Genomic DNA, 26,582 nt, shown 5'->3' on the forward strand with positions numbered 1-26,582 from the left:
TCATTCTGATATCAAGAGAAAATTTCCCCATACTTCTAGGACAGGTATAAAGTGGGATACCTTTATCATGGCCCATCCAAAAAGGCAACACGAAAATTGGCATTTGAAAAAGATTGTTACGGCCCGAAAAACTAACCGTTGTCATTTCGTAGTTTTGCCTATTTGATAACGGATCAAATTAAAGTTGTCAGATTGTGCCGCATAAACCTTTGCGGTGCGAATATTTTACACACACACACAGGCCTATACCCAAAAAATGCTCAACACCTCACCGACAAAATAGCACCTTTACGAGAGATTTATTCAGTATGAAATGTCTTATTTTGTATGTTGATTGTGTGCCGTGACTAGAGGCGGCATCACTCTTTTGTTATGTGTGCGCTCAAAATAATCCGCTCATCTCTCTCTCTCTCTCTCTCTGAATTTTGCGTTGTGATTTCTGGCCTCACTTGTGCGATGGCATCCAATGGAATGAAACAGAGCGAGATAAAGTTGTCGGACAACAACACAATCAGTTGGCATATATTTTATTTCGGTTTATTTTTTCTCGTGTGTTATTTGCACTCAATATCTTTTCTCATCCGTTTGGCTTCTGTGTGTACAAATCCTTGGACGGTTTTAAAGCACTCAAATCTCATGAATGTGCGAATCAAGCCAAAAATGCGGATGCGAACGTTTTATTTGCATTTAAAAGTGATTCGTATGCGCTTTTCGATTTGGTTTGAACGGTGACACATGAGAGTGCGGTGTGTTTTTTTGTCGTCGTAACATGCATGTTGTGAGCATCCAATTGAGGTCCAGTGGTCACGTGTGCAATATTACAATGAGATCGGGTGCTTGCAAACCATATCTCTTAAACCGATCTCAGTTTCATTATCTGGAGTAACGTTCAGCATCAAAATACTACAAGTCATAAATGAATGACTCGAAGAGTAGAAGATTGAAGAAAACACGATGCAATGCATACTTTCATCTTGATTTTTTTTTTAAGTTGGACCGAAGTGCTCTCCCTTACTACTGACTTTTTTCGCCTTGAATCATTAGAATTGTCATTCATTCTTTACTTGACATACATTTTCACAATGAAACCATTAATACTTATTTTTGCTTTCTTTATTTGCAGGATACCACAGCTTACCGTCTATACCAAGATTTTGTACCTCCTGATGGTAAGTAACCAGAGCAGCATGACCATTTTTCTAATTAAAAACGCATTTTTTCTCAACCACTTGTGAATTTGTGAAATGTAATTGAGATTAACCAAAAAAAACATACGCACACAGTGAGCGAACAGGGCACATGTGTGCGACAAAACGTCAAAATCCATTTAATCAATAACAACAACAACAACAACAACAATCATCACTAACAAAAATGAACGGTTTAAAGATTAAATTGCTGAATAGGACGCAAATATGGGCTTATCACTGCGTGAGTACACACACGCCTCTCACGATACGGCAACGAGAGAACAACCGCTTTACAACAACACACAGCAACCAACAACTGAGCAACACGCATAATAAACTATTACGATGGGCATTCTGAACTCTTTTTTATTCTTGCTCTTTCTCTTACTTGCTCGCTCGCTCGTTCCCACGGCACGGCATCTCACGCACATCTCTCTTTCCCTTGATACACTTGTCGCGTTGCACAGAAATGAACGACAGCATTAAACAGCAAAATCCCAATATCACTTACAACAGAGACGTTTAAAGTTTAGATTGTTATGTTATCGATTTTATCGGTGGAAAGTTCAAGTTGTTCTTGGCACAGAAAACAATTACACACACACGTGAACGATGTAAAATTCTTAAAAGCATCATCAGTCAATTGAATGATCGAGATTAGACAAGTGGCTCAAATCCAACGAAGTGTCAAACAATTTGTACTTCAATTCGATTGAATTGTTGAAGCGCGGAAAAAAAAATCTGGCCCAATCTGGATTTAAGGCCATATCTTCTTGTTCTTATTCAGAAAACATAAACATATGGGAATTGTTATCATAACAGTTTTATGCGTTTCCATTAATGAATCCATGTGGTTTTCATTGTGGAAGCCTTCAGAGTTGAATCAAGCCTGTGCTAATTTGAATCATGCTCTCTCGTCTCCGAGGAGATGACAGGCATAAACAATTTTATGGCATTTTTATTATATTTCAATGATTTTTGATGATTTTTCTCAATCAAAAATTGAATCATCTTTTCTTTAAGAAAAAAAAAACTAATCGCTGACATATCTGTATGAAAATCACAGATTTTTACCTTGGATTTGAGATTTGATAATGCGAAAAATCCCTATAAATTTATTCGAATTACGATAATGTGTCATATATTAAACTGAAATACAAACATTGTTTAATTGAGAAACGTGTAGCGCCAAAAAAAAAACGGATTTACAAAAGTCCAAGCCCATTGATTTCTCCTTTGTACTCAATTCAATTTTCGTTATTGCTGGGGACTTTTATTGCAAGACTTTTTGGCAATGTCAAGAAATATATTTCTTTCTAGAAATGTTATATCACAAAAAACAAATCTCGCGCGCGCTTCAAAACCAAGATCTAGGATCATTGTGTTTGAACAGGTGTGTGACGCAATTTGTGTGATTTTAATGAAAAACAAACCACGAAAACAACAAATACGGTGAAGAATAAACAATGAAGTGAGAGTACTGAGCAAAAGAATGTGTGTCGACCCAATCCACGGTCAATATCTTGATTGGATTTTTAATTTTATAAATGTTGTTGAAAATGAACGGCACGGCGACACATTTACGTCGTCACTTTTTGTTGAATTATAGACAATTCCAGTGAAATACTGCCGCCGCCGCCACCACCGCGCCGTTCGATCATGACTAACACCACATTGACGCCGTGCCAATTGAATCGAGAGGTGGATTGTTTTTCCATTTTTCTGCCCTCACAAATGCATTTTTGCGATCGAATCAGGCTATCGGGAAAAAAACCACAGAGGATTTGTAATCCGAAACACTCAGAGATTTCTCGGTAATCTATCTATGAAATATGGGATTTCACAAAAGAGGGCAACTTTTGTGCGAAAAAAATTCATGTGTAATATATAGAATGGAATTTTTACCATCATTTTTTCTTTTCCAATCATGTTCGGTATTTTTTCTGGACAGTTGCCATTTTGTCGCATTCCTAGACACTAAAAAACTATTGAAAACGATGGAGACAAAAAACGTGCGGTTCTTTCTACGATCTTCATATCCAAGAGAGCAAGCCCTATATTATATACACTGTTATAAAATTGTTACAAAAACGTTAATAAATACGATGATAATAAGTGAAGTGGGGCTGAGTCAAAGATGTATTTCAAGACCGTGCTTTGATATCGCATCGAAATGCACATGAGCGCACTCTCCTTTGTCTTTCCTCTAATCAGCGCATTGGATGTTGATTGTTCGAGTCCATTTCAATTCCTTTGATTAGATAAAATGAAATGTAAATGATGTTTACATAAGAAATGGAATGAAAAATATGAAGTTTGTTTCATGCGCTGAATGTATCCCACTCACGGAGAGAGAGAAAACATTCCTTTCATTCTTCAATTTACTATCATTTTTACGAGATCGTAGCGCATTCATCGCTTTTGCCGAAGGTCTTTCGTTTTTAGTTAATGCGTACTCAGCAGAGAATGTGAAGATGCGCGGTAAAGGCGGCGGCGGGGGTACAAATCTACCTTGTGATTTAGCTCAAGATATTGATAAGAAGAATCGTTTGCGTGAGAAACGAGAAGTGATATTTGGTCTTTAGAGAAAGAGAGAGACGTAAAAATTGGAGCAAAATGTCAACATTCCAAGACTCCAAAACAATAAAACAAGGAACCCAATCGATAATAATCGGAATTTTTCTTGTCTTGTTGCGTGCACACGCGAAACCATACAAATTAATCAAACGACTGCTGTATGTATGATGTTGTATGTGTATAATCTGAGCCAAAGGAATTTTAAATTGAATTGTTCAAGTTGCTTCGATTGTTTTTTTTTTTTTGATGAATGATTTCAATTAGCCGCGTTTTTTTTTCTGCACTCTGCTTCACTCTCTGTCTCTCAATTTTCTTTTGAATTGCGTTGCATTATCTTTGTTTTGGTTTTATACGCGATCGGTACAAGACAAATGCTTGATTTGACAATCGGTAGTGTGACATCAATCGATCAAGTGCTTGATATGTCAATGAGTATGGTTGTCAATAAACTGAATTGTCTTCCGGAATATGAGTATAAATAAAATCCCCAAAGAAGTCAAGTGCCGCTCAGAGAGTGCTGGGAAAAAAAACGATGCGCACTATTGGTCGCGTTTTCATCACCGTTGCTTTAACTTGAGGTAAACAAACCAATTCACTTTCGGTTGATACACATTTTGCATTTATTTTTTTCGAGATAGATCGATTTCAACAACGCACACATGCTGCTGTTTGCCTCCTAATCTATTGGGTACAGAACAAGTGATATTTTGCTAACATTCCAAAATGAGACACGTCTGTGTACCAATTACACACCCTTTTCACCTTCTATTATTTTTTTCTTTACACACGCAGAAAATACGCAAAAAAGAGCTGACTCAATTGGTTAGAATTTTTTGGTTTCCGTTCAGTTCAGTGCAAAATTATCTTACGGTGTCAATTTGATAACCTTGTGGATGGACAGCGGAGAGAAGAATATTTTGTGCGTGCGTGTGTTTTCTATTTTTCTTCTATCAAATTTAATCGAATCGTCACATGTTATGCGACGCATTTCTGGGCGCAAATCCGCGAGACAAATCGGCTAAAATAATCGAGTCCAATGAATCTTCAATCGAGTAGAAAATGACATTCTCGATCGAGATAATTGGAATTCTAGGTTCTATTGGAATGGTTCTATGTGCATTGGAGATGGTGTATCTATGTACTATGGAATGAAACGAGATATCTTTCTCTTCCACTCAGTTGTTTGTAATTTAGTTTGATTTTTTTTTTTCAAATAAGAATGTTTGAAAACCTCTTTGATGTAAGTGAATGGATATAAAAACTGCAGCCCGAAATACTGCAACATTTTCGATTTATTAGGGCAAATTGCAAATTCCACATTATCGCAATTTTGTTTTTGTTTATTTTTCATGGGACACGGATGGATTGGAAAACATGCCAATTGACCTTTTATTATTCATACAGATTCGGCTTCATTTACCCGATTTACCCCTTTTTCGCATTCCACTTGTCATCGAGAGATATATCAGGGAAAGATGTAATCAATGGAAGGTTAAGCACAAATTGACACTTTTTTGCGCATTAAAAAAACATGGAATCGTTTGCATTCCAAGCAACTGATCATTCAGTTATTTAATGTGCACACAAATGGAAAATTCTGGGGCGAATAAGACGAATTCCATTTCAAACAGGATTATCATCCAATTTCAATTTATTTCACACCATAGATTTCGAAATTTCACTTTTCATTCGCAAAAAGTACTTACAAATTTCGAAAACACTCTTCGGTATGATGAGCAATAAAAGCTTTCCAATCTCTTTCTCGTGTGTCTCTTTTCTATTCTGCTGGTTAAAACATTAACTATGAATCGACCAATAAAGTCTCAATGACTCGATTGGTTGAAGGCTTGGTTGACGGAAGGCTGGAATGACTCTCAGTTCAATCTCAATCTTATGATGGTCATCCGATGTGACTTTATCCTTGCGAAGCATCAATTCGATAGCAAATTTAGAAAGAAAACGACAGAAGTTGCACATAATCCAAAGAAAATGTGTATGTTTACGAGCATTTTGTCTCATATATCCAAATTACATATTATCTCAAACTGGATCGTGCATTCTCCGTTCTTGGCCACACATTTGCCGCGTAAAGTTAAATTTAGAAGAAAAAATCTGCTTGATCACATTTTATCTTATTCGGGTCGTGGCACAGCAGTACACACTCCGTTTGGTCATTTCTCTCTCTCTCTCTCTCTCTCTCTCTCTCTCTCTATCTATCTCTGTGAACGAGAGAGCGAAATCGGTGTGCAGAAAAAGCCGTGTATAGAAAATATGAAATATGACCTTCGTATATAAAACCAAAAATAATTGCATAAATTGATCGGTCATTTCGCTTAATTGCAATAGCACGTTCACATTATTATGGATTTGGCTATAAATTCAAAGCTTTTATTCGATCGCTCTTAAGCTCGCACATTTACACACGCACACATACATTTCGCCACACAGTGAATTGCTACTTGTGTGTCTGTTGCAGAAACGTTGTTCTTCCTTTTTTTGTTCATTCCATCGGGAATGTGGCCGGGGCCGCCGATAGAACGTGAGCGATAAATGTGTGGCGTCCAATGGAAAATAAGGAGAAGGAACTTCGATCGCAAAGAAGAGAGCGAGAGCAAAAACACATATTTTTTTTTAACTCTATTATAATTATAGATTTTGTGGTATAGAAAGCAGAAACTAGAAAATGGCTTGTGATCAATATTGATAACATAAATTCATGGTGCACTGGGAGACTCGTCGATACCGTGCCGATCGCAACCGTGTCTGGTAAGAGCCAGCCAGCTAGCCAGGAAAATGGTTGCCGCCTCGTCACACTAATGGTCTCTAAAGACACCACATTCTATCACGTCGTTGTGTAGCCACGTTGGACGTCCTTTTATTGAAATGAATCAAGAAAAGAAGAACAATCGTTGATTGAAGCGAATGATATGGAAGTGCGTGCAGAAATTAAATGTTGATAGCGTAATGTGCCCCTACACTTGTCTATTTATGGTGATGGTAGTCACACCGACTCACCGATTCAGAGCTGAGAAAAACTGTTTGAACACAGCACAAAAGCGTCGGTTCAAATTGTGTCGAAGGCATTTTTGAAGTTTGTCAAAGTAAATGTATGACCGTTGTTAGAATAAAAGTGAAAGGTGTGTGTGCCTGGCTAAAGATACCATCAATGGTTAACGAACAAAACCAAATCACTATTTTCCTAAAATGACCTTTCGCTTTAATAGTAAATATTTGCCGTACAAATGTCCGGTGTAATTTCAATTATTCAATTTTCCCATAAAAATTCAATCCAAAATGACCGACAACGCTTTTACAATTCTGAATGGAAAAAAATCTTTTACGGCTGCAATTTTATTCGTTTGTTTACGTTTTGAACCTAGAAATTCCACCAATTTTATATTTTAAATTTACGGCTCACGTTCACATTTGAACGAAAAAGAACTAGATTTATTTTGTTAAACCGGGCCGAGTGTCTCTGAACGTGATCTGTGGAATAGCGACTGTTGCTGCTATTCGGATGCAAACAGTTGAAAGTGTTGCGCCCAGCTCTGTGTTCCAGACAACACTTTATAGTTGAATTGCAATTGCAATTGGTTCTGTTGATCCTGTTTTGATACCTCTTTTAGCTGCTGCTGTTGCTGTTGCAAGAGCAATTTTGCGCACCGAATGTCTCTGAACGTGATCGCTTAAGTTGTTTGGTGTTGTACTTTCTGTTGCTCCTCCAGAGCCGCGCACGTCGTTATTAATTTGAGCAGTACATGTAATTATGGTTGTTGGTTTTATTGTCATTCATTTTATCATTGTTTGCGATCACTCTTTCTGTCTTCGTTTCTCTGTCCTTCCTGATCCTCTCACTCATTCGCTCGCTCGCTTGCTTGCTCGCAATGCGAATATTAAAGCGCACAAAAATGGAAACAATCGGAACTACGATCAAATTCATATATAATAATCATAAAGTGCACAATGGGCCACAGAAGGGAAATAAAAGTAACAAGGCGCGATTGAGCATTGAGCATGCACATCGCAAAACACCAACGATAATGTGTTCAATCGAACAACGAAAACGAACGAAGAAAAAACAAATCATACAAAAACAGTTTCTCCGGTCTCGGTCGAATCGAACGGAATCAAATAAATACACAAATCACATACCATACACGAGATAAGAAACCCACTTGACGCTTAGCTTTTTTTTTGTTATGTATATAAAATATGCAAAAAATGCAGTCCACTCACTGGTGGAACACTGTGCGGCCTTATCATAATATTTATCTTCCAATTCTTTTCATGCTCTGCATTCGACGACGACGACGACAAACAACGATGCAAAGAACGAGAAAAAAAGAACTAGATTCGGGCAAAATATGTATCGTAAAAGACATAAAACTATTATTGATGCCAAGGAATTTATGATGTGGTGGAAAATTGGCTGCACACAAATCGAGACCACTCTTTTATTTCATCGTTATTGTTGCTGCTGCTGCTGTTTACTACCAATCACAATAGCGTGATATGGTTCATCCCAAATCCTATTCGCCATGCCAGATAAAGATGATTTTTAATAAAATCGCATAGCATTGGGAAAAGACTCGAGTGCATGTGTCGCTTCATATTAAAGATTAGGGTTGGATCAATGGACCAAACACTTGAATTCTGATTGCGAAAAAAAAACATGTTCTCATATTTTCTTCGCTCGGATGACATTTCGAAGTGTTCATTTGCACACTTCAAGTTTCCTTTCAAACAAATTTGAATTCAGAAGATTTTTCATAAAAATTTAAATCGGCAACACTCTTGGGAATTGGTTATGCCGCACAAATAAATCATTTGTATAAGCGAACACATCTTTCGTTTAAGCGACACTCCACACAAAAGTTCACATAAAATTCTGAACTGAATCGATAAAAAAAAAAATTGTCATTTCTTACGTAGTTGATACGTGTTCGTGTGAATTTCAGGCGAAATTCATGCGGACTCATCTCACTTTTTGTACATTCATGTCAATATTTTTGCTTATTCAATGAATTTGCGTATTCATATCAGTTTTTTTTTTTGCGCGTCTATGCCATAATTCATCTCAATCGCCCAATTAAACGTGCATTTGAATGCGAAAGTTGAAACAAAGTGTATGCGATCGATCATTGAATATATCGAAATATATGATAAATTTCGTGTTTGTCGCCTCAAACCGATTGAACCATTTGACAATTTCGAAGAAGCCTGACTCCCCAAAAAGAAGCTAACATACCGCAAAAAGAATGTTCTGGAACGAAATGAAGCCAATGTTAAAGTGTACATTAATCATTTGTGCGCCAGAGAATTGAGCGAGTGTGATGGTGCGCGGTATTCATTTGATGGCATTATTTATGGCTGTGTTTAGTATAAAAGCGTTCACTAATCAAATGAAAAATCAGACCAATTTGAATAATAATTGTTTGGAGTTGCGCGCGCGGCAGCAGGCCCATCAATTGTCCTGACCATCAATGAATGGGAGACTGAGTTTGATTCGCGGCGAAAATTTTAATGAGTTTTAAAATGGTGCAAAAAACCTCATCGGAATCACGAGAGCAAAACAACAACAACAAGGACAAAAAAAAACAACAGCATTGTGCATCGTGATACGATGACGATGGCCACTAAACGCACTCGCAACATTCATGCAGTAAAATGTTATTAAATAAGATATCGAGCGAATAAGTGGCGAGCATCAGCATTATTGTTAACATATTTTTTCTTTCTTTTCTTCTCTCACTTAAATTATGCATATCATATAAGATGCACGCGCACAGGGTGGAACAGTGAATGCTGAAGCGATGGTGTGACCATGCTGTATATCAATTCAAATTCCACGTTGAATCACTTCGTTACACTTAATCGTCAACACCCTGTTCGTTCATTTGTATGATTGATTTATTGGCCATTCATTGGTACATTTTGTCAATGCGACAACCGCTTTTTCCCTCTTCCTCTCTTCCTCTCTGAATATCCAGCTGCTGAACGGTTGAGCGGCCGCATTACGATTAAATGCCATGCATCATTATCTAAATTGATCGGTTTGGCGAGAGTGATGGCAGCAATGCTCTCATTGTTCGGCAATTGAATCTATCACATTCAACGAAACAACAACAAAAATTATCATTCGGCTCGTGTCCCGTTCTTTTTTTTGCGGCTCGTTGGCAAATATACGGGACTGGATGAGTTAATATGATTATTTAGTAGTCGGGTACACAATGCACGGTTTTTGGTGGTCACGCATTTAACTTAATAATAATAAAGAGAGCGCAAAAAAATACCAACAAATTGGCCAATCAGATAATTCCATTACAGAACAACAACGAGAGAGAGAGAGAAAAAAACACGAGACGAAAAGCGAATAAAGTGCTGTGTTGTCGGAATTTGTGAATGAGTCGGACTGTTGTTTGTATGTGTGATGCTGAAGATTGGGCCAGCTTTAGCATCCACCTTATTATTACTATTGAGAGAGCGAAAAAAATGCCCATCGTGAAATACGGTGAGTGTATGCTCACTGAATTGGTGTGATGATAATGTACAGTTGCTGCTTTTTTCCGTTGCTTTTGTCTCATTCTCGCTCGCTCGCTCTTGTTCTCGACAAGTCAGGTCCGTGGTTTTTTTTTCTCTCGCCCCGCTCACAAAGCTACTGTTCGACCCATTGTTTCCATTGTTTTCAATTTTCAGGCATTTTTCTTTCTGGTGGACAAAATAAAACACAGCTTCCATTGAAACTTGAATTCTTCCATCTGGTCGCTCTGGTTGGTGTGTTTTTGATCTGTTCGTCGGTGCAAGAAAAGGAAACACCGAAAAATTTCCACTTCTCTTCAAGATGTAATGCCATTTTGGTTCTTTACTCTCGTCATGGCAATGCAATTTCTGCATTACATTGTGCAACATCGGCTAAAGACGACTCTTTTTTGGTTTACATCGACCACTTTTTCCATCTGAGATGCATGCATGAAATTTCAAAAATACAACATACGAGCCCGCGCGCGCGTACGCACATTGGCAATGGCCACAAAATACACAACTAGCAATTTAATCGAAATTGTTCTGGTTTTTTTTTTTTGCTTTCTCGGTACGTGCATTGTATGTCATTTGTGTTGTGTTCTTTTGCTTCTCTCACTTCAATAACTAATCGGCGTTTTTGGTGAACAAAATAGGAGGAGTGTATGCAAGAGAAACAGAAATGGGCGCACCACAGAAATCGGATTTATCAATCAATTTGGCTTGAAGCCATTTAATATGTTGTTTTCTCTCGCTCTCGCTCTCGCTCTCTCTCTCTCTCGCTCTCTCTCTCTCTCTGCCTGTTGTTTTTTCTCCTTTCACTGTCCCTTGCGAATGCAATAGCCCTATTATCGATTTTTGACACATTCCGAAAATATACAAACCGAGAGACTGGTTCTCCAGTTCCTTTTGTGGAGCGTGTCTCTGTTGGCCTGTTTTTTTCTGTGGTGTGTGTAAATCGGGCTTTTGTTCACCTTTTATTGATGAGGCGTAGCTGATTTTTATATGCTCGTTGGCTTTTTTGTCATCTCATCTCATCAGTTTCGGTTTTGTACATGAATTACCGAGTCATTTCATATTCGCAAACCAAAAGTGTTCCGCCTTTTGCCCCCATTTTTTTTTCTCGCTTGTTCATTCTCTTGGCAATTATTTCCTGATGAACATGTATATGCATCATATCAATTCTAAATTGACAATTCATACGAATTTCGTTGTCAATTTTTCCATTTTGACTGATCGCTTCGTCCATTCAACCGTGAAATATGTGATCATTTACCGCTTCACTTTAACAAATTGCTTTATACCGACACACACAGAGCAAATATCAAACTGATTGTTCAATTATCGGACATAATTGACAACATGTCGAATGGTTATGGCGGTCAGAAAGAGAAATTTTTTTATGCAAAAACCGAAAAACATCAAATGAGCCGAGTTTTCGTTTGTGGCAGCTGAAATCTTGGGTACTTGTGTGATCTGATCACTCAATTTTTCGCTCTGTCGCTTTAGAACCACAGTGCGATTCAATGCACACACACAGGCAGGCACAAGCGATAACCGAATTATTGGTTTATTGTATTGAAGCAAATCGGCTTCGTTCAATAATGCAATAAGCGTAAAATAAAAGGGCTTTATCAGGATGGGCATAAATCAACAACACTAACAAAATAGCCTAGTCCCATGTGAAGTTAGCAGATGTTTTCATTATCTTCTAGCACGCTTTTCCATTCAACCTAAAATGAATGAGACACAGAGAAAAAAAATATTGAAAAAAGCAATAAATAAGTTATCGCTTTTCCTTCTTTCGTGTGTGTGCGTGCGTGCAATTGTGCATGTTTCGTAGTATCGTATTTAGGAGGCAATTCACATTTCGGATACTTGTCAGTCTAGATTATTTTCATGCGAACAGCGCGACAACGAAATGACAACCATCAAAACAAGGACCGAACAAACAAACGAGTGAGAGAGATAGAGATAAAAAAAAAATAAACCAACTTTTTATTGACAATCAAATAAAACGGACGATTCGATTCGCAACTAAATAGCTCGTAATTTACTGTCATTCAGTGTGTTTCTCTGTCTTTTTGTCGGTTTAACACACATAACACTCTTGATGCAGTGTGTGTGTGTGTGTGTGTGTGTCATTTCGGGGAATGTATGCCTGTGCATACTAAAAGGAGCATGAAACTCGAAATTAATTGGCGTTCATGAATAATTATGACATTGACAAATGATAATTATTTCTTTTTTTTTCTGCTTCGCTCTCTCGGTCGCTTTAGATGAATTATTGGCCACAAAAATGTTATTGACTGAAGGTCTAAAAAGAGCGCCAGAAACAGCATTTCCAAGTTGAAATGTAATCCAAAAGCTTTATTGCACATCAAAACCGAGTGAACGTTTATTACGTTGAAAATCGTTGTGCTCAAACCATCATTGTTTGATGGCTATTAATTGTTGAATGCAAAACATCAATTCTTCGGCCGATACTACCAATTTATCGACTCTTATTTATTTCTGTTTGTTTCGCACCCGAACGCTTCTTAAATGATTCATATCATCGCTGTGAAGTAATGGAGCCGATTTAACTTAACACTGTTCACACAAGGCAATTCTCAAATTAGAGTATGGCCATAAATTTTGTTGGTGTGTCCCATCGAATTGATAATTAAAAAGTCACACAAATTATAAAAAAAAAAAATCCGCAATTTCAAGTTGTCTAGCGTTGGCGCAAATGTAGGTAAACGCCATAATTAAAACGCAGGGAGCAACACAAACAGAAAAAAATTGATTGTTCTCCAGAACCAGTCATTTGGAGCATAAACCACAAAGACGATCAGCGTTTATAGTCAGGCCATAATTGCTTGTTATTCGCCAGGCCTATACGATTGACTTGGCAAGTCAACAGAAAAATCGATATCCATTTGATATTAAAAACGTAACCTATCGATGGCTAGATTCATTTTGGAGGTATTCAATTAATTAAAATTAAAAACAAGAAACGAACGAACGAAAAAAGCAGATTTTTTTTTTCGAATTAAAACAAGAATGCACGTGAATTAAGATGACAGCAGATTAATAACAATTAGCAAAATGCTTTACTATATACTCAATTCAGTTGAAGCCTACTTTTGATACAGTCGTTGGTCGTGTCATTGTATCGCAGCGAACGTGCATTTTGATAAAGATAGAGACCATTACCGTACGACACACAGCATCGTCGACTCGAACGACACCAGCAGCCCAGTCGCTGCCACCGAACCACAACACTTTGTTGATATTAATACATAAAACCAATGAAAATATCCATTATACAACGAAAATATTAACTATAAATAGTAATTGGCGTTGGAAAAACCTCGCAGGTGTGTGTGCGCAGAGAGCGCGCGCGTCCAAGCAAGCAAGAGCGCATTTCACTGCGCCTGCTATTTAACGGCAATCGCGATTGAAACATTGTCGCATCGAAATGTGTGCATAAACACTAAACGGCCAACTATGTGCCATCGTCGATATGTGCGCTCTCGAAGTCTCGGCGCGAGAACAGCGATGAGAGAGTGTGATTTTATTTCAATAGTTATTGTAGTGATTATTATTCATGCGCGATTAAAAGGCATATTTTTTTTTGATAAATTCACTCATTGGCATTATGGACATCTGGTGTATCGGTAGTTGTCAATTTTATCATTACCGATGGCCTGCCGCTGCTCTCTCTCTCTCCCTCGTTCGGTCTTCGGACTCTGTCATCGTCGTCGTCGTTTCTCGTTCATATCTGCTCAGTGGTGCTCTTTTATGATTTGTTTTTTTTTTTGCTTCTTTTCTGTTTGCGCGCGCGGTGTGCACACGGTTGCGATGCATCATGTACTGTTTTGTATACATTTATTGGCGACGACATTCTGTTCGACATGCAGTGAGCAGTATTATTTCTTCTTTTTCCAGTTTTTTTTTTCTTCTTCAATTTTTCGTTTCTTCTTCCGTCTCGTACCGTCCTTTCCGTCTCTTCCGTTTGTGTTTATTCAATCATTACTCTTTTCTTGTGTTGAAGAGTCAGTTTGTACTGCGGTTTTTTTCTTCTATATTTCTGCACAGCTATGACGATGAGAAGCTAGAAATGTCGTAAGCTTCTTTTTTGTCACCTTTTTTTATTATTTCCAGTTAATTCATGTGTTCTTGTCGATGATGACTTTTTTCGCTTCTTCTTCTTCGGTAGATTGGCTGCTTTACGTAAGATTAGGTCAAAATATTATTTCTTTTCTTTTCCAAGCGTGTTTACTTTGCTAAAAACCACTTCTTTGCCATCGTCGTCAGCATCGACAACGACAACGACGTTGATGTGCTTTTGCGATGTCTCTGCTCGCCTTGACATCAGCATCTTTTTTATTGTTTTTATTTATCACCAATCATAATTATGTTCTCTGCACAAGAGCCAGCAGCACACGGGAGAATAATTGAAATGTGAATTTATGGATCAATTTCTTGTTGCACAGATTGCGTTCGTTCACTCGCTTGCAACTCATCGCATGTTCACATCGTGGACAATCTAAATCGAATTGGTGAGAGATAACGTGTGGCCGCACATTTTTCACTATATGAAATCACCTAATTTAGCGACTGACGAATTCAAATGGGCCAATTTCACATTCATTTTAATCAGAAACTCAGCATGCCCAAACAATGCATTGTTCTCTTAGTAAACTGCCTTTGAATCTTTGTAAATCGCTTACGAAAGCATTCAAAACGATTCAAATAAATTACAGTTTCAATTTGCTGTTCTTCCTATGAAAATCCATTTCTGCTTCGCCAACATTGAATCAAAGTCTGCGATCGAAGGTTTCGCCACTGTTTTCATGGATTCGAAAAAGCAAAAAAAACGAAATGAAACGATGGAGAGAGAGAGAGCGAAAAAGCGACAATTTATTGGCAGTAAAAGAGCACATTCGTGTCAAACAGTTGCAATTCTTTGGCACTATTTAATCGCATATAACACACTTTCCGATCTTTTGCCGGGAGAGACGTTCGATATGATTCAGCCCAGCACAAAAAAAAATGGAAACAACGGAATAAAATGCAGGGAAAAAAGGAGTTCGATCTCTCGAGCCTGGGATCGATGCATTAACACGCAATCCAATTTGATGAATATGTTCCTCTTGCTCTCTCTCTCTCTCTCTCTCTCTCTCTCTCTCTCTTGTTCACCGAGGTAGAGGAGTTCTTCACTGCGGCGGATTATATGAATTATATCTGTGAAATTGTGTGTGGAGCAGCGAATCGAAGGCCCAGGGGCAACGACAAGCAAAAAATTAATCGAATCGACAAAAACTCCCAAACTTATTTTGATCAAATTGAATAAACACGTTTTACCGAAACAAGAGTGAAAAAACACGAACTGATTCAAGCGCAAATTATCAATGGTTCAACCCCTAGATTAGTTTCGTTTCGAGAAGAAGAAAAAAACCGTCGGCGAATATAAATTGAGTGATAATTAATTCAATCGCATTTCGTATGATTCTTTCTCTGGTTTTATTTATTTAACTGAAAATGAGAATGCATTCATTATAACGCTCGAGCGTATGTGAAGCCCCGGACGATGCTCGTCGAATTCGGCTGCAGCCGCATTTACAATGATTCTAATCTGCATTTTCATAATTTGTTCCTCTTCATTCCGGGTAATTTCCTTCTTTTTGTTTCGTTCCATTCGAATTCAGCATGATTCAAGTCTACCGCATTTTATATCGAATTCGTATTCGTCGTCGTCGTCGTTTTTCTCCGCTGTTGTGTCGAATGTTTGATAGACGACGATAGTGCGAACTCAATATAACGAATCGAAAATTGGCCGATTGTAACAAATGCTCTGCAGTCGATATGAATTTATTTGCAGAGAGAGGACACTGAGCCAGAGAGAGAAAGGGAGATATCGAAAAAAAAGAACAACACGAGAAGCACAAAACGGCAAGATGAGAATTCGTTAAAATGAGGAACTTGCACATACACGAAACAAAATAAAAAAAACGAAACACGTCGAGGGAAAAAAGAAAGAGCATGAACGAACGAACGAGCAAAAAAAAAATGATACGAAAATGAAGTGATATAAACAACAGTTTGGCGCCTCAAATTAGTAATATGAAATTAACATCAAGCATCACGCTCTTTGCAATGCCAAGTTCTCGCTCTCTGCGCTCGCTCGTCGCTCTTGGTTTGCTCGCGGTGAGTTTGTGTCGTTGTGTGTCGTCGCCGTTGTCTGATGATTTCTTTGCTTTATCATGTTGGCACTCCGGTAATCTAAATCGAATGTTGCACACAAGCTTAAGCCAGAGAAGGAGAGAGAGAGCGCGCGCGCGCACAAAAGCGCATGAGCATTTTCGTTTTTTCCGCTGTTGTTGCATTCATTGTTATTGGTGTTGCTGCTGCTTGTTGTCTTTTTTATATACCATTGCGCAAAAGATGCGATTAAGCTGATTCTCGGATGCGTTTGTGATCATCAAAGTTTTTTTTTCACTCGCTTCTCTCTCTCTCTCTCTCTCTCTCGCTCTCTTCATATCGAGAGAAAGATATAAATGTGGTGTTCAGAGCCTCGTTCCAGTCGTTTAATCCAATATCTTAAGTGTGTTATATGAGCAATATACATGCCATTTAACATGCCGCGCGCGCACGCTCGCGCTCATCACCGCTCAAACAGGCTATTGTAAATTAGGAGACTGAGTGCGAGATAATGTATTATTCGTGATGAAGACTTTTTTTTTTGTTCGTTCGTTTGTTCGTTGGATCGTCGTCGAGGCGTTTGTTCGTTTTGTGGTTTGTGTCGTTGTTGCGATTTGAATATCAGATTAGAGAATGTGTTACTCTACTGTGGTGCCAGGGAGAGTTTTGCAGCAGTTGCTGTTGTTGTTGGTGTGCGACTTGGTATAATTTCATGCTCCATCAAATTGTGCATTACAGCCAATGTGTCGATCGGGCCCAAGAATTCATATTGAGCCAATTGTACGCGCCAATTCGTGTGTGCAAAACGAAAAGCAAACGAAAAAATCTTTACCGTACGATTTGCAACGTAGGCGATGGATTTCTTCTTTCTTCCCCTCTCTCTCTCTCTCTCTCTCTCTCTCTCTCCCTCTCTCTCTCTCGAACAAAAAAACAAATTCCTTCACTGTATATCACACTTGCGCGCACCTTTTCCAATTAAACACAAATTCGCCGTTCGATCTCCTTTGTTTTACGGCTCAGCACGGTGAAAGACAGCATAACTTTCCGATTTCAGTTCCAATGGAAAAAAACAAAGAAACCAAACAAATCATGATGCATGCTCGAAAATAATAAATGCCAAAATGCGTGAATTTGAAATTAACGACGCATTCCATAAAAAATGCGTGCACGACCACGGAGCCAAAGTAAAAGGCAAACAAACAAAACACGAAATCCCAAATAGTTTTTCAATTTGACGTCGTCGATGACGATGACGGCGACGGCGATGAAGAGAATTCACAAAAATTCGACAATAACATGCAATCAACGGATTGCATCACTTGTTGTAATCACAGAGTGCGCCCCATTCATTTTGCTTGCTTTTATCAACACTTCCTCATTTCCCGCTCACCTCAGTTATCCAGTCAAAGTCGAGCTTTGAAGCTGTCATTTTGCCAATGTTTGTTTTTTTTCTTCTCGCAATCTTTTTTGCGATTTGTTGTTCAAATGTTAAACATTTTCAACATAAAAACAATACACACAGGAGTTGAACGTCCCTTCAGTTGAATTTCGAGTTAAACTTCAAATTAAATGTGAAGTTAATTTTTCAGTTGAAATTGAAAGACAGTCGAAAACGCATTCACCGACGAGCTTGAGATTGAGGTCAGTTTCAATCGATTCGCCAGCCAAAAGCCAGCAGGATATTTCCCACTTTGATTACGTGTCATGCGTATGAGCCGCAATTGACGTGTGAAACATCACACTTAACGCAAATCACACGAAACTCAAGCAAATACAGAAAAATTTGCTTTTGTTTTCACAAACATATTTTTTCAATTTCTTTTTTTTTCGAGTTTCTCTCATTAATTCGTCCAATTTTAATTAATTCGCCATGTTTTCCCTTTGCCAATTTTGTCTTATCCAGGTGGTGATTGCGGGATCACTTTGCAGCCGAGAACAGGTCCATTTATATTCAAAATGTGCAAACAGGTTTGTTGGGATACACGAAGGAAAAGTTGTAGCCAACGACGATCCAGTGACTTCACGTAAGTAGATCCGTGTATATTTTTCATGCTTCATTTTTTTCCTCCACCATCTCGATCTGTTTTCATCATTTTGATTATTTTTTTCCCGCATTCGTTTTCGGAAATCGATGAAAAAAGAAATCAATTGAAAGTGCTATGTGCTCAGAGCAGAAACATTGATACGAGAGACGAGACAATAGTTGTAAATGAAAAAGATTACGATAGAAAATCGAAAAGATAAAAATGGTCGAGTCGTCGACGCGGTGGTAATGTTCAGATACCGGCATGTTTGTTGTTTGTTCGAAGATGATTAGCAAATGGGTTTGAGCCGTTTCACGATTTGTCTGCTTGGGCGCATGATCTATGAAACGGTCAATGGTTTGAAATGCCGAACGAACGAACGATTAAAAAGGGAAAAAATACCAGAGAAGAAATTCAATAATTGTTTTCTAGTTAACAATTCTAGTTGGAGTTGAAGACAACAACAACAACAACAAAAAACCGATGCTCATCGACAACAGTCACAAATAAGGAGAAAAAAAAACACACACACACACAGCGAGAGAGGGATAGAGACGGAGAGAGTACAAACGAAAAGATAAAACGATTATTACGATGCACAAAAGGTGATGCCGGTTAGCAGTTGAAATATAAAGAGCATCAAACAATATAATGAATTTTCCACATTTCGTTCCGGATTATCGAAAATTGACATTTATATTTCTTTCGTGTTTTTTTCTCTCTCGGTTGTGTTTGGTTCGTGTATAAAAATAGCATTACCACACTATGTGAAGAATATTTTAACACATTTAGGTTACCAAATAGCCCAGCAAGACGACCGGAGAGAGAAGAGAGAAAAAAAAAACAACGATTCATATCCATGAAATACCGATCGCTTTCAGACCATATATTCTTTAAACACAGAACACAAAATGACACACACAACTCATTGTCGGTGTGTGCGAATGAGCAGTCGAAATGCACAACAAAGTGCAACTGAAAGAGAGAATGGTGTGCATAGCATAGAGATTACCCTCTCTCTTTCGCTCTCGGTGCAAACAAAATGCATCCATAGTCAGATGAGAAAAATAAAATAAAGATCGAGTTGAAAGCGGGGCGGGAAACGATAATCGTTTTTAAGAGAGAGAGAAAAAAACATAACACACAAAAATGAAAATCGAAAACATTTGTACTGAAATTATGGTGCTCGATATGGGTGTATAGAAAACATATTTCGGCACAAGGTAAGAAATTTTTTTTTTACAAAAATAAAACAAATATACAAAATGGTCAATCCCAACGAATTTCGAGGAAAGAACAGTGAAACGAGATTGAGACGTGCAGAGGGAGAATATGAAAAGAGCAAGCAGCTGAATGAAATCCACAAAAAAAGAACTCTTTGTCGGCTGCCTATTTCCTTCGCTTCACTCACCTTTTCGGTACATTAACTTCACCTACTTTCAAATGAGCTCAACATGAGCACACGCTTCCTATTTAGAATCAATCGATAGATTATCTTGTAAATTGCAATTTAACATGATTAAATGACATGTACTTGTCATATATCTCGATGAATCATCCAATTTGTGCTGAAACATTGAGTTCAATTTTGAAAATTGAAGTCGAATTCATTCTTAGAATTTTCAGATCCTTTCTGATATTCAAATCCAAAATATTTTTCGACTCTGCAGTTTCACCCAAAATTTTCGATATACCAACAACAAAATTGCTATTCTGGCTATTCTGCTAAAAGAAAAAAAAACCGTCTGGAATCGTACTTTTTAGCTTATGGCATACGCTTTTTTTTGTGGCCAAATAAATCTTTCGTGTGAATTCCCAAACGCGTCAAACCTTTTTCAACTAGCGAATGTTCAATTGATTCCAACAAAATCTGCGTCGCTCAGCTAATGTGCTAAATATCTAAACGGATATCAATTTCGACAGCAGCGAACAAGACGTGAATAAAAGAGAACGAAACCGGCGGCAAATCTTCTTTCAAACGGGCTTCACCTTCATCAGGCGAATGCAGAAGCTTCAAAGTTGTCAGTGAATGTCAAATTGTTGACTTTTGCTATAACTATGTTACAATGCGGTTGGAATTTGGCATTACCATTCACATTCACATTTGTGCGCTCTCGCTCGCCAGTTGATCTCCGCGCTGCGATAGTGTCATCAATGAAAAATGAAGATGTTAGCGGCTTGTTGACATGCAAGCACTAATAAAAATGAATAGAATGCTATTGTTGGGCTGTTCGGTTGTTCATCGCCCGTCGCAATGACACAGACGCGCGCGCGTACATAAAGATGCAATGCAATAGATCAACAACAGTAACTGCCCACTGAATAATTCAAAATTCATCGTCACAAACGAACATTAACATCTTCATCGGTTCGAATTCATTTCTCTCTCTCTCTCTCTCTCTCTCATTCTCATTCTGTTGTTCCCGTTTGTCCCTCAGGTCTTTGCACGGTTTCTTTGCTCACTTTATTGTTGCTGCTTGCTGCTGTTGTAGTTGTTCTCTTCCTTTTGTTCGCGTCCAATTTCGAAAGATTGATTCTGAGTAGAATGCGGTGGCGCGCGCGCACACATGCATTCCCGTATCGATTGTTCAGTTATGAAGTGAATATCATACATCTTTCGATACACAATACACATATAAGTCTATATCTTTGAATCGATCTCGATCATGTTTTATTTACATTAGTACAGGTTCGATTGAATTACCGTTGAATTATGTGCACCGTCATAAATTTTGTATCATTTTTTTTTCTTCTGTGTGTTGCGTTGTTGCTCGGAGTGGAGACTCTCTCTCTCTCTCTGCGTGTCTATTTTCTGTCGCTTTTTTGTTATGGTCGCTTTTGTTGGGCTTCCACATAATCCATGTATCACTTTGGATGAATTTTTCTTCTCTTTTTTTTTTTTCATTTTTGGTTGAAAATCGTATAAAATTTGGGAAATGAATAAAAGAATGTACTGGTATTTTGACATTTTGGACCGTGTTGCGTTTATTATTCCTATCATTTTGTAGCTCGAACCAAAAGTAGACGAAAAAAAAGAACGATGTTAGAAAATCCATCGAAAATATTTAGATGGCATGTTTTCGGTCAATTGATGATCATGAATATATATTATTTGGTCATTTCAGTTGTGCATTTTCTCGATTATCTTTCACGTCAAATTCACAATCTTTCTATCTCTCTATCTCTCTTACTCTGCGAGAAAACCCAAAAACAGACCAAAAATGACAATATGTTTTCGGCCACCTACAAATCAATTCCGCACTGAAATAAACATCGGTCGACATCGAAATTACTTGAAAATTAATTTAGAACTTGGTCGTTGTTGTTGTTGTTTTCTCTCTCTCTCTCTCTCTCTCTCTCTCTCTACCGAAATGGAAATGGGCTGACCAAAGCGAATCGGATTGCCACAAAGAATGAACATTCATTGCCTAAATTGGAACATCAACGGGAACCACGGAAAAAAATATATATGTTCAACTCAACACCTGCATGTCAACCGAAGTAAAGCGATGATATCTCTGTCTCTCACAAAACCTATTAGAGAATAAATTTTTCGACGAAACAAATGTCCGAGTTGTGGGTTGCAAACTTCAGGGAAAGCGATACACACTCAATTGCATACTGGAACCTTTTTGACTGGCTTTAGTCGCCGTTAAATCTTCAACTAATTTATGAATGTCATTTTCTCATCGACAAACACACATCAAAAACAATAATTCAATCGAAGCGATCCAATTAAATTTCAATGAGAGCTAAACAAATGGTGAAAGTGACAAAGATTTGACTCTGTCACAAGTTTCAATTATTCGTGAGCCGTTTTTTTACGCTTTTCTCATCGTTCTTTATTTCATTCAAAGCCTCGCACAAGTTTTAATTTTATAGTTCAATGCGATTTTCAAACGAATTTATCGATTCAATGAAGCAGCCCTACTTGACGAACGAAATTCATAAGCCTTTCATACTTTTTAATCGGGTCTTTCACAACTAAAAGGTTGCGAATCGAGCATTATTGAAAATTCGTGATGTGAATGGAAATTGTTCATTCACTGAAAAGACTTCCTCCACTGATTAGACTTCCAATCTGATTCAGGGGCTTAACGGTGGTCAGCTATCGATAAAAACAACATATTCTCATGTTGTGTTGAGCTACTTCTCGATTTGGTGTTCACGTGGGCGTTATGAATACATATTCACTTCTGAATCAATAAAATTCTCTTCGGAACAGTCGAAATGGATGAAATAGAAAATTATTCAAATTCCGAAATGATGTTTCACGATTTTTACGACCTCAAAACTTGTTGCATAGTTTTAATTGTTTAGCTTCTACCTACTTTAACGACTTTTGCCCGGGTTCGAACCATTGCTGTGTGACCATTTGCGTTTTTCGAGTAGAAGAAAAGAAGGAAAAAAAATCTCTCTTGGGAAGCACCTTAATAGAGAAATCATCTTTCATTGGAAATATTGAAAAATGAAGGATATTTTCAATAATTTTCCATTGTTCAGCCTGTGGCGGAAACATTATGAACGCCAAATCCCACGTGAGCATCCGAGTTGGTTCTTCTTTTTTTTGGCAATTCATTCAATGAATCCCGTTTTTTTTGGTTCCTTTCTCATTCTCCTGAATATATATCGAATTCATTTGATGAGACTTGATTGCATCGCCAAATCCCGAGTGAGTGTTTGCTTTCTTCAATATGGAAAAAGAGTGAGAGAGAAAAAAAAACACATCGACAACAATGGAATCAATGCAATAAATTACTCAGGAACATGAGTTTTTACGCTCAAACGGTTTTCCAAGTGTGTGTTTTTTCTCTTCAGTTAAGAAAAAAGTCACGCACTCGTCATCGATTTACAGACTTGTGAAATTTTGTGAGTATCTCTGGACGATTTCACACACAAACACACACACACGCAGGTATTCTACGTTAGAGTCGTTAACAATGTTGTTCGCTTCTTTTCATCATCATATTTTATTTTATTGAATATAATAGACTTTCCAGAGAATATTACTTTGAAAACCGATTTTAGTCCATAAAAATATAGCTGCGTTTTTTTTTCAGCATGATCTTGATTGGTTTTTCCCATTATTATCATTCATTATTCAAATGCGAGAATCCGAAAAATGAACAAAGACGCAAACAAAAACACACGACCGATGCACGTCTCAACGGCGAATATGATCGGATTAATTTTATGATGATTGAAAAAGGCTGACAATAAAAAAAAGGCACAAACTTAAGCCGTTCGAACGAAATCATCGCAATATTTTCACACCTTTGTCATGGGAGACGCGCGCGCTCACGTTGGACCAATTTTCAGCGAGTCCTTTTGAATGAGCCCATTCTGTTGTGTGCACGCACACACAAAAATCAAATGGCAAACCGGTGCGACAGAAAAGAAGAAGAAAAAAACGGTCATAATTCCGTGAAATTTTCTCAGACTAAGCATTTATAGCCCCGAATAATGTGAAACTGAAACAACACAGAATATATACACACTTTTCATAATTTCATGCCAAAGATATTAAAAAAAAATATGTTTTAAATGTGGTTTTTGTAATAAATCGCCACACGGTCCCACAACAAACGAAACCATGACGTTCGACAACCGAAGAATCGAGAGAAAAAAAATGGAAATATTGGCATACATGCGCCGCCAAAAAGAACCTCTTCTTTTGGACAAAGAGATGAACAAAATCTCACCGGAAACAGTACATGTATCGCCAGAAAAAGTTAGATTAATGGCCAGTTGATTGTTTCTACACGGTTTTTTTTCTTCTGCCAATTCAACATTTGCACGTACCGAATATGTTATGATTAGTGAGATTATGTTTTTTGTTCCAATCGCTTCCATTTTTAGCACTATATGAAATATAGAGCTACTAATCTGCTCTTTTTTTTCCTAGATACTTTTTGAGTGTTGAAACAAATTATGGTGAATTTGAATTTTATGCTCATATTTTTTATTTAATTTAAAACAATGGCAGTAACGACAAATAAAAGTGCACAACATTTCAAAGCGCCAATCAAATTTTTATCATCAAATGTTGTTTAAAAATTACATTAATTTTTCGTATAATATTTTCTGAGTCTTGAACAGAATTAAAGTGATTTTAGATTCGATGCTCATATTATTTATTTAATTCAAACCAAAGGCAGTATACGTACTGCGATAAAAGCCTATATAAACAATGTTATTATATTTTACGATATTTGACTCGATGTCAATGACGATGTGGCAGCGCCACCTATAGAGATTCCTTATTAAAATAAGTGGAACTATTGAGTGCATGCACCATATCGCACGTAAATTTTCAATATGGCAGCGCCCATCGAATTGAAAAGTTAACCGATTTCGTAGTCACAAATTATCGCTGTACGGCAGTATATTTCAAAAAAGAAATTAAAACAAGGTCTTGTCATTCATTTTGCAAATAAATATATTACTTCAAAGTTACTTTGATGAAATACATTTCATGTAGTGCGCCCAAGTGTGCCAAAAAATAGTTTGTTGTGAAACAACAAAATAGATTAAGTAACTAAAAAACTCAAGAACGCAGAGCGGAGCGAAGCGAAGCTCTGCGGTCTTGTTTTTTTTTTCTTCGTCGTTTTAAATCGACGACGACGATGACCCAAAGACAAAATTCGGAGAAAGTTTGTGTGCAGTGCTGCATTGCGTACCGATACGCTGCCGTGTTTCTTCTCGCGATGCACATTTTCCTGGAATTGATCATCATTATTTGGAGACGGCTAAGAACATATTACACAACATTTTCGTTCTTTTTCGCCGTGATACTTGTAAATTTCATTCTGTCGCCGTTGTTTCTGAGCTCAACAAAACAAGCATCGAGAAATCAATAAATTTTATGTTATTTATATGCCAATTGCCGACACATTCAATAAAAAATTATATTTTTCAATCGTTGAATGATTTTTCGGAGCCATTTTTTCTTCGCTGCAATCCCATAATTTGGATAATGTTTGACTTTTTCGAGAAGAAAAAAAAAATTGTATTTGACTTTGTGGATATTAAAATGGATGTCGACTTGTTTTTTTTTTCGGTGATATTAATCGCATTTGAAATTGTTGCAATTGAAATATCTCCAGCGTGTATTCAATAGACAGAGAGTGAAAAAAAGTGTGTTCTTTACATTTATTTTTGGAGAACAGAATGTAAACTGAATGAAGCAGAGAAAAAAAAATCACTTTTCCGGCTTATTGTGCTACAAAAGCCGCATACAAAATGAACAAAGCTAAAAGGATTTTTGGCGCATTGAAATGTAATTTTGTAGCCATCTCTTTCTCTACGTTCTGTGTGTCACAATTGAAACGTATATACAATGGGATATTCATGGTAAATGAATTATATTCAATGAAAATTGTGTGCTAATGCCCATTTAAACGAGCATTTTGTGCATAGCCGAGGCAGAAAAAAAAAATGACGACTAATTCACTTGTTTTCGAAGCAAGGCGAGAGAGCGAGAGAAATCAGTGTGCCAACGCGCAATGAGTAAATGAATAATAATCCCTATTGAAATGATGGCAGATTTTGTTTCTGATCCCCCTTATTGTTGTTGTAATTTAAACGAATTTATTTACTTGAATGCAAAGCCAATAATACGCATACAAAAGAAGAACGAACGTACCGAACAGCAAAAAAGTGAACAATTTGTTGTAACAATTCTGGGTCCAGTTGAAATTCGGACACCGTTGACCGATTCGAATGAAACTGGCCGATTTCTACGGAAATGCTGTGAGAAGATGTGCCGTCGTCATCGTCATCGTCGTTGTCGTCGTCGAAATGAAGTCGCCGACTTTTGTTGCAACTGTGTGTTTGTGTTGATGCATCATCAAATTGCATTTATGGTATATTGAATTTCAGCCGATAAATGCAAATTGCTTCTGTACGTGCACAAAAATCAAACTCTCTGTCACGGTTCAGTAGAAAATATAAATGCTTTTATCGCGCGCGCCTCACAAATCACACTCGCACACATACGCATGCATGTGTGTGTATAGGGGGAGAGTGCGAAGGGAGGTGAAGTGCATATCGCGAGTACGGTATATTTTGTTTTTCTATACCT

General features: G+C 37.6%; 1 protein-coding gene across 2 annotated transcripts in view; it reads left to right on the forward strand.

Annotated features, from left to right (window-relative positions):
- Window positions 1–26,582, forward strand: part of LOC129576095 (myb-like protein Q) — a 66,208-nt gene that overhangs the window by 11,553 nt on the left and 28,073 nt on the right. Inside the window, exons 2-3 of one of the 2 annotated variants that reach the window (XM_055460623.1) lie at window positions 1,124–1,169; window positions 18,379–18,499. In XM_055460623.1, coding sequence (XP_055316598.1) covers window positions 1,124–1,169; window positions 18,379–18,499 — 167 coding nt within the window. Of the gene's footprint in view, window positions 1–1,123; window positions 1,170–18,378; window positions 18,500–18,869; window positions 19,723–26,582 lie in introns of those variants that run through there. The other variant, XM_055460624.1, reaches the window with a different exon arrangement.

The sequence above is a fragment of the Sitodiplosis mosellana genome, unplaced genomic scaffold, assembly GCF_009176505.1.
Source record: "Sitodiplosis mosellana isolate CC-2019 unplaced genomic scaffold, AAFC_SMos_1.0 Smas_scaffold_6170, whole genome shotgun sequence".
Classification (NCBI taxonomy): domain Eukaryota; kingdom Metazoa; phylum Arthropoda; class Insecta; order Diptera; family Cecidomyiidae; genus Sitodiplosis; species Sitodiplosis mosellana.